Consider the following 9,808-nt stretch of genomic DNA (forward strand, 5'->3'; position numbering starts at 1 on the left):
CTCCATTGTTGCTTTGATCCCAGCTCCGTGATAAAAAATGACACAGATTTTTTCCCTCGTGATAACATGTGCACGTAAATTCCGGAGGAAAAAAGCCCAAGAATCTGTATCTTCTCATTCGACAAGAGCAAAAGCAACTGGAAGAATGTTGCGATTTCCATCTTGGACAACTGCCAATAATAAAACTTGCTTGTATTTTCCATACAAGAAAGTCCCGTCGATCTGGACCACAGGCTTGCAGTATTTGACAGCATTAACGCACTGTGGGTAAGTCCAAAAAACCCGGTAGAATTGACATCGATCGCGGAGAACTCGATCATTATGGTATGCATGGGAGGTTTCAAAGTCCACAATTTTCCTAGGATTCAACCTCCGCACGAGCCTAAACCAGCCTGGAAGTTCGTTGTAAGATGCATCCCATTCGCCATGAAGTTTAACAATGACATTTTGTTTTGCCAACCAAGCTTTTTTATAAGAGACAGTGTACCCATACTGCGATTGTATAGCTGAAATCAACACTGTAACAGCTATATGAGAGCTTGCTTTTACCATGGACATGATGGCTTGGCATATCACTTTAGAGTACAAGTTGGGATGATCTTGGTTGACCCCTCCAGCACAACATGTGTGAGGACCGTTGTATACTGTTAGTTCTCATATTTTGTTTTTCCTCTTCATTTTCGATACGCGAACCATCCATTTACATCTGTTTTCACGTCGGGCACAATAGCATACATATTTTTCGATCGTCGATCGGTTTACTCTGGACTGAACAGAATTACGGATATTGTAATTTTTTATAGCCATCATCGCTTCTTCTTTGCTTGAAAACTCTATGCCTAAAGATAGCTCACCATTATTTATTAATGAGTAATATCCATAGTCACTGAGATGAGGCATATCCACAAATTATGGCCCGTACATTGCACTATAATCAGCTTCATACATGTGTGCAGGAGGGTCAGTTTGTGCCACATTTCTTGGAACTTCATCATCATCGGAGTTGAATTGCGGTGATTCTGGGTGAATGAATAGTCCAGTCTCAGCACCATCTGCACCAGGCTCTCGAAGCGGTTCTTCTGGTGGAGATGATGGTTCCTCCGTGCTCTCCACATTTAGGTCGAAGAACATACTACTTGCACGCCTTCCCCTTGAACTGGAAGGCATATCGACATTGAGATCGAAAAAGCTCGCAATCGAATGCCTCCCCCTAGAGCTTGAAGCCATCGTGTCAAATGGAAACTGCACAGATGGTTGCGTCGTTGTCATCTCCATATGATCAAAGAAATTTGCAGATGAATGCCTTCCCCTTGAACTGGACGCGGTGTTGCCATACGGATTGTTCGTGGACCCACCTCGGTACATATCGTAAGGAGTTGCGGATGAATGTCTCCCCGTTATGGCATTAAAATCATTACACATTACTGTAGTCGGGCTGTCAACTTGATCAACTTGTTCAGCCAGCCCATAGTGGGAGCTTAATGATTGACCCTGAACAGCACACACTTGAACAAAATATGCATACATCTCAATAGCGGCGTCTGAATAATTACTTTGAGCTTCAACCATCATTTCAACATCATCATTGTTCGAAAGTTCGAACGCTGTATAAGTTAATGGCAACAATGATATTGGAAATTTGTACTGCAACGACGACATTCTTCTACTACTTCCAACATGAATCTTCCTCGAAATCTTCGTTATAAGCTCCTCAAGAGTTATGTTTCTCTTGAATGATATTTTAACACGCTCATTTAATACGAAAACAACGCCGGTTTCATCTTCTCGAATTTCACCATCATAATAAACAATAGCTGAAAGTCGCGCCATTCTTTGAGTTTAAAAGTGCGGTAATATTATATCTGGAAAAAAAATAACTGAAACAAACTTGATTAAATAAATTATATATGAACGAAAATATAACACAATAAATTTTTACAAATCAACGTAAATAATTTAAATAATATAATTGAAAATAATTAGTATAATGTTTTTTCAAATGACACAGATTAAATAATAAGTATAATAAAAAAATTATAACAAAATTACATTATAACGAAAAATCACACGAACTTCTAAACTAAATATGAGAAGATTGCCAATATTATTGACTCGTTGACGGAATTATTGTATTAATTTACAAGTTTAGAGGAGAGATGTGAGGAACATAACCGGGGGAGAAGGGTATATATAGTCATACAATGCGCGATACCTACACCGCGGTATATGTAATAATAGTATAGCGCGGATCAGGGTCCGCGCTAAATATAATTGTCTAGATACACAGATATAGCGCGGTTCAGGGGGCGCGCTATACCCCACGTATAACCCAGTCAGCAAATAGCGCGGTGTAGGGGGCGCGCTTTACTGCTAAGGGTGTTATATCGGGAAATATAATCTGACCGATGTTAGATCGATAAATATACCTGTTACCGGTGATATTTCGAGAAAAACGCCAAAATTTAAACTGTATATTATTTTAACATTAAATTTTAAAATATCTTAATGTAAACAATTCATTTTGATTTTGGGTTCAATTAAAACATTAAACCCTTCACTATTATTCGTGACAAGATCAATATCAAAATTCACTTTTCAATTTTTTTTTCTTTATATATTGATTTTTCATAAAATCCATTCAAAATCAATAAAAATCTATATAAAAATTTAACGGTCTAATGATTTGATCTCCTCCTAAGATTAATCAATGAGATTAATTTTAAAATATATTGTTTACTTTCTCTAAAGAATGTGTCCGTGTTCAAATTTTAGAATAAACCTCTCAATTCTCCAATCCAAAAAAAATTCGAATCTTCAAAAATGATAAATTTTTTGTGTTTAATTTCATGAATATTACAAATGTTTTGAGAGGATGAAAGATTTTTTTCCATTTAATTTCATGAGTTTCAAAAATATTTTGAGAAAATTTAAATTAATAAAGTGATAATATGATAATGAAACGAATTTATCCATCCTACTTAAAATATAAGATTGAAACATGTTGTAGTACAATAATACTAATAACATTTTTCAAGGTCATCCTGCAGTAAAAACCTGGGGCTCAAGGAGTGCTCCGGTGATAATTTTGTTTCCAAATAATAATACAGCAACATCATACTTTACGGACAATTACATGCCTTTCTCGTTGATATTCAACTTCACCCCTCTGGTGCATAATTAGAATGGCTCTTCTTACCTGCCAAACATAACCACCATATTACAAACATGATTGACCCGGATGTACATACAACCCGATAATTGGCATACTCAAATGAATCAGTTTTTAACTACTTACAATTGATTCGTTCATCCCCATTCTAATAAGATCATCGATCAGCCTTCTTTCTGATATGCGATTTCCAATTCCCAGTCTTCTCTTTATCTGGTTCTCCGCTTGCTATATATGTATTAAATTTGTTAACATGTGAAAGATCACAAGAGTAGGAGAACAAGTTCAGCAAAAATGTCTACAAACCTTTATCTCATTGGCCATTTCGGGAGATATGTTAATATGTTGGTTTATTCCAGAACGTGCTGCATCCATGGTGGAAACTTTGAAAAGTCTCAATGCTTCAGCTACATCACCTTCAGTGGCAACATGTGACCTAAAATACATTTCAACTGTTAAAATGGGGTAAAATTTTATTCTATTTATCGAAATAGGTCGGTAGATGTTTATCAAATTACCAAAGTAGGTTAACTTCCTGTTTGAATTTAATTCAAGCATTCACGACCTAACATGATTTTGCTAGATCCAGTACTTACAATTTCATTTTCGCAAGAGCCTCGCTTAACCTTATGATGGCCTCTAGCTGCCTCACAGTAATGGGAATTGCTGCACTCTCTCCGGTCTCATTTGCTTGCTGCCTCATTCCCTAAAGGAGTAAACCCATGTTGATGACTCATGTTAGTTAACATATTAAAACTTGAGATCATTTGAAAATCAACTTCAGTGAAGTTCTCATGCTAATGGGTTACCCCTTTGCTAATTAAATTTGGGATGGAACTAAAAAAAATCATTTATGGCTAAAGTTTGAGAATACCCTTCTGATGTCAACATAATCACTCTGGAGTTTAGCACATGCAGCTTCTGAAAGGCGAGGATGGCATTCTGTTCGACAATATTGAATATACCTATAAAATTTAACACGATTCAGCAGCAAATACAATGTAGCATACATGTTGGATATGTTCGAGTAACTTCACTTTAATTATAAAAAAAAAAGTGACTTTATTTTACATTTACCTTTTCAGCCAATTCTCTTCTTTAGGAGTTCTACTATCATTGGATGCAGTCTGAGCTGAGGCATGAACTTTTATGATATGACTTGCTATAACCTGTAAAAAGGTAATGGAACTCAAAGCCATTGGTAGAGGCACTTGGAAATCATATTTAAACTACGAGTACTTTTGTTTTATCCTTGGAGCACTAGAACAGAAGAATTACTGTTTAGGGATTAAGAAATAACTGTTCTGACAAGCAATTCTCAGTTGTCACTGAGGGAGGAAATCTAGACTACCTTGTCTTGGTCATACATTCTGATATCCTTTACAATGAAGATCAAGTCAAATCTTGAAAGAATTGTAGTCTGCAAATCGATATTATCCTGTGCCGTCTGCAAGGTAATTATATTTCTTTTAGTTGCTTCAAAGGAATAAGTTCAAGAAATTGAGAAAAATGGACGATTAAGTGTGCAGCTACGCACCTTAAGATCATCATAACGTCCTGAAGGAGGATTAGCAGCAGCAAGCACTGAAGTTCTGGAATTGAGAACAGTTGTAATTCCAGCTTTGGCAATGGATATTGTCTGCTGCTCCATAGCTTCATGAATAGCAACCCTAGGCAATACAGAGCAAAACCTCATAAGCATCATACATAGTAAGGCCCAACAGGTTTTAACATTAATTCAACTTACCTATCCTCTGGTCTCATCTTATCGAACTCATCAATACACACAACACCTCCATCTGCCAAAACCATGGCTCCTCCTTCAAGATAAAACTCTCGCTGACATTTCATAGATAAATGAACGATGTGAGAAACTTTTTTTGCATATAAAAGGGCTGAGGGAGAAATAAAGGAAACTCTTCTCAAGAATCAAACAAGTAAAACAAAATCATATGCACCCTATAGCACACCAAGAACTTACAGAGCTACTATCTCGAGTAACAGAAGCAGTAAGACCAGCAGCTGAAGAGCCCTTCCCAGAAGTGTAAACAGCTATTGGAGCCGTCTTCTCAACAAACTTGAGAAACTTTACAAGGTAACCATAAAATAAGCATCAAATTGTGTGAGAAGCACTAGAAGTTATTGAATGAAATAAATTCAACTAAAAAAACCCAGATAAATACCCTAAAATGAAATGTGGAGACAGGTAAAAAGGTTATGTGAAGCATAATATTCTATTTCAGCTACCTCGACCATGTAACTAACCTGTGACTTGGCAGTAGATGGATCTCCAAGAAGCAACACGTTAATATCACCTCTTAACCTCACCCCATCCGGCAAATTCTACGCATCAATGAAGACAGTTATGGTGACAAGTAGATAGTAGGAATATTTAAGGATAGAAGATAAGGATATAAAACTTACTTTCCTGGCTCCTCCAAAGAGAAGACAAGCAACAGCCTTCTTGACATCATCATGACCAAATATAGAGGGAGCAATCTTCGAGCATATGACTTTATATGTATCTTGATTTGAAGCAAATTTTTTGAATTCTTCTACCTGCAAATGACAATTTACATAACAATGATGATGAAAAGGGAATCCATTGTATCTTCAGTTTAGAGCTTGAGGAAAAAAATCCTAGTCATACAAATCAAATTAATCAACTCAGTTCAAAAATAAGTTGCAAACACAGGAACATATTAATAGCACTATCATGCGTGTAGTTAATTTTTAATGCAAAAAAGGCATGAAGCAATGAGAAAAGATGCTGTCAAGTGGAGATGCAACTTCTTAAAGAAACCATATTCATGATCACTCTGATTCTTACTTCTTCTTGCGTGAAAGTGGCGGGTCCTCTGGAGTTTGCTTCATTTGTCTCTTCCATTCCCACTACCCTGATGTAAGGCTGTCTAACTGCAACTGCTCCTTTATGGCTGCATAAATCTTTTTAAATTAGAATTCCAATTACAAGAGAAACATGAGGCTACCTATACAGTAAACATTCAACTAGAGTAAAGACACAATGACTTACTTAGTGGATGAATTGGCAGCTTGAAAGATACTATAGATTCCCATTATTGTCAACCTTGAACCAGGTACAAATGTTTGAACCAGATGTCGGTCCACCGAAAGCAACATATTTCTAGGAAGCTCACCAGTAGGTACATCCTTCAAATTTAACGTGAATGCATAATCCAATCAATTCTATAATTCGTTTTATATAGTATCTCTCTAAAAATCAAGACCGTTACCTCTGGGTTCTCTTGCAGTTTCAAGGTTTGTTGATCAACATACTTGCTCTTATCAGGAACCACAAGCCATGGATCAATAGGGCAAGCTTCTTCTCCAGGCTACAGAAATTTCGTAACTGCTATCAAAGCTCTCATACTAAACAAGTAATTTTAACAACTCAAATTTTGATAAAGAATAAACCTGTGGAATATGGTCACATGATCTTGGAACAATCGCCCCACCAAGCCCTGGACGACAGGGAATAACCCTAGCACTTTTACAGTTCTTACAAATTAAATGCACATAAGTAGCCTTTGCCTTAATCCTTGAAGCAGAAATAGTAATTCCTGATATCTTAACTAGTTTTGATATATATTGGGCCTAACAAAATAACAAAAAAGGTTAGAAACTGAAAATAACTCATCCCGTTCATACTAATAAATCAAACAAATCCCAATCAATTACCCCAAGTGAGCGCAAAGAAACCGGATCCTCCTTTGATGTAAGCAAAATTTGAACCTCGCCCGTCTGTGGCTCCACCATTCCCCCTGAATCTCCCACTACTTTCATCTTCAAACCCGCTAAAACCTCCGCAGCCGCTGTCTCAAACTGCACCAATAATTAAGAGGAAACAACCATAACCTAAAATAATGTATTTTGATAAAATTGATAATGGAAATTCGTGAAAAATGTTTTACCAAAGGCAGGTAATCGGAGGGAGCGGATCGAAGGAGGGAAGGGAGATCGGAATCGAAGGAGAGAAGGTCCTCGAGATGGACCAGTAGGAACTTCGGATTATTAACGAGGCTTTCTCTGTACGGAAAAACATTCTTCTCCTTTTCAAAGTTCCTAATGAACTCCTTGAATTTGAGGAGGACGGAGTGGCGGCTTGTCGTGGAGGATACTGCGGCCGCTTCTGCTTCCGTGGAGGCTTCCGTGAACTGCGCTTGATTGCTGTAGTAAACTGCTCCTTCGTCCCATCCCGACATTTTCTTGTTTGCTTTTCACCTGTGATTATCGACTCTCGCTCTCACTGAAAACGAAGAAGTCGATATCGTTCTCTCAGCGGCAACTTCTTTCCTCTATGTTTAATTACCATCAGGGTTGTCCTTGGCGGGAAAGTTACGGTGTTTTTGGCGGGGAATTGTCCTCGCACGTGCGTGGGACATGCGCGGTTTGAGATTGGATCACGTTAAGTGTATCTAATGGGCTCGGCCCGCCGTCTATTCCCATCCGAATATATAAAGATCGAATTGGTAATTTAATCACCAGATATTATATGTTCAATTGTCTGCAAATAAAATGCTAAGTTATTACTTTCAATAATCATAATGCAAATTCAACACCAACTAATTTCAAAATTATTAACATAAAATAAAAACCATTTGATATACAATTCATGAGTTACGTTTATAAAAATAGATATTTGTTAATCAAAATTGCTATATGTTTTCAATTTTTTATAATCATATATAATGATTCATTGAAGGGATGTGCGGAGGTAATTGTCCACCTAAAAATTTAAAATTTTAAAAAAATTATGTATATTTTTTCCCCTTTAAATTTTTTAATTTATTTTTTCATAAAATTAAATTTTATAAATTTATCCCTTCATAAAATTTTAGATGTTTACCATATAATCTAAAATTATGTATCCGTCCATGATTATATAAAGATAATCTTCATCACAATCTTAAAATTCAGATGATTAATTTTTTTTAATATTATAAATTGATATCGAAATTTAACTAAGAGTATTGATACTCCTTTAAAAACTAAGAGTAACCATATAACAGTTTTTATATTTGAGTATTCGATCATTTCAAGGTTAAAAAGGGTATCAACGCCTTTCATTGAGTCCATTTCAAACTAAGAGTATCGACACTCAGTTAAAATTTTCACTGAAATTATCGATTTTCATTTTAAATGATTGTTATATTTACCCGAATGCCCTCAATGTTTTAAATTATTAATAGGGGTAATTGTATTATACGTCCTCATATTATGATCGTCATTTTAATTTTTCCTTAAACTTTTGAATATTTTAATTTTATCCTTAAACTATGAATCTCGTTATAATTTAGTACCTAAAAGTTTAAACGTCCCAATTTCGTCCTCAAACTATGACCCTCATTCTATATTAATCCTCAAACTTTTGAATGTTTTAATTTTATCCCTAAACTTTTGAATGATTTAGGGGGAACTTATTAGAATGTTTAGAGGTTTGGGGACTAATTTAGAATGAGAGTCATAGTTTAGGGATGAATTTGGAATATTTAAAAGTTTAAGGACCAATTTAAAATGATAATTAATTTGAGGATGTATGGTACAATTAACTCATTAATAATATAATAACGATTCAAATTTTTATGATTATTTTATATTTATTAGAACATATACAATTTTTAACATTTGAATATGGCATTCTATGCTTTATCGTATAAAGCATGGTTGATATATTTTATTCTGTGCTCACTGCATGCAAGTCTCCATAACCAAGTGTAGTGAGAGTGACAATGGACCAGTAGATGGAATAGTTGTTAACGGGGTGTTTGTGATGCGCAGCTAGAAAGTAACAAACGCAGGCAGCCGAGTGCACCGCAAATAAAGTGACCTGCAATTTGAGTAGATTGAGATTTACTTGGAAATGTTTCGTAAGACGGGATTAAAGTGACTAGGGAACTAAGAGTGATTTAGTACAGGGTAAAATATAAAAATAGTCATATACTATAAGATGTTATTTTATTGAGTTATTCGACTATTAAAAGTTACAAAATGATTATCTGACTATAAGATGTTACTTTGTTGAGTCGATCAACTATTAAAATTTACAAAATGATCACTCTACTATTCATATATTCCAAACTCGTCATTTTCCTTTAAAAATGTGTGGATAGTTTGAGTTGTACATTAACGTGCTAACTGAGATATGCTAAAATATAATATAAGAATCTCAAACGACCATCACATCTCAATCAACATATTAATGTATAGCTCAGACGACGGTTAATTTTTTTAACAAAAAATGATTAGTTTAAAACATATAAATAGTTGGGTGACCATTTTGTAACTTTTAATAGTCAATGGACTCAACAGAGTAATGTCATATAGTCGGATGATTATTTTAAAACTTTTAATAATATGAGACTCAACAAAACAACAATTTATAATCGGAAGACCATTTGTATATGTTACCCTTTAGTTTGAAATCGTTAAGTTTGTGAAATAAATAATAATTAAATCATTATTTTTTAAGGTGAGTTTCATTAAAATTTGACTATAATAAAGATGAGTGAAATATAAATATTTTGATATTACTTTGTCACTTAGAATCATCAATGGTGTTTGGTTGATTGCTGCAATTGAAAAAGTTATCGATTTCCCTTAAAAAAAATGATCATCTCA

At 35.0% G+C, this 9,808-nt stretch overlaps 1 protein-coding gene across 1 annotated transcript; it reads right to left on the reverse strand.

The window, feature by feature from the left end:
* Window positions 1–3,036: 3,036 nt before the first annotated feature.
* On the reverse strand, window positions 3,037–7,481 carry LOC120161684 (DNA replication licensing factor MCM5-like). The gene is made up of 18 exons (XM_039171895.1): window positions 7,102–7,481; window positions 6,869–7,012; window positions 6,605–6,784; window positions 6,424–6,522; window positions 6,204–6,340; window positions 6,000–6,105; window positions 5,594–5,728; window positions 5,435–5,512; window positions 5,151–5,255; window positions 4,917–5,008; window positions 4,707–4,839; window positions 4,521–4,616; window positions 4,247–4,338; window positions 4,044–4,134; window positions 3,766–3,875; window positions 3,476–3,605; window positions 3,296–3,397; window positions 3,037–3,196 (listed from the first exon to the last, which is right to left on the reverse strand). Exons 1-18 carry the CDS (start codon window positions 7,390–7,392, stop codon window positions 3,113–3,115), a joined length of 2,205 nt encoding a protein of 734 aa, XP_039027826.1. The 5' UTR covers window positions 7,393–7,481; the 3' UTR covers window positions 3,037–3,112.
* Between the last annotated feature and the right edge of the window lie 2,327 nt (window positions 7,482–9,808).

Source organism: Hibiscus syriacus, unplaced genomic scaffold (assembly GCF_006381635.1).
Source record: "Hibiscus syriacus cultivar Baekdansim isolate YM2019G1 unplaced genomic scaffold, ASM638163v2 tig00111402_pilon, whole genome shotgun sequence".
Lineage (NCBI taxonomy): Eukaryota > Viridiplantae > Streptophyta > Magnoliopsida > Malvales > Malvaceae > Hibiscus > Hibiscus syriacus.

Bases quoted from the DNA above. Each gene is read 5' to 3' on its own strand.
- LOC120161684 (XM_039171895.1), bottom strand. From the start codon at position 7,392: ATGTCGGGATGGGACGAAGGAGCAGTTTACTACAGCAATCAAGCGCAG. The intron at 5,729-5,999 runs GTAAGAATCAGA...TGTCATTTGCAG, and splicing joins CCACTTTCACGCAAGAAGAA to GTAGAAGAATTCAAAAAATT. The intron at 4,339-4,520 runs GTAGTCTAGATT...ACCTTTTTACAG, and splicing joins GAATGTATGACCAAGACAAG to GTTATAGCAAGTCATATCAT.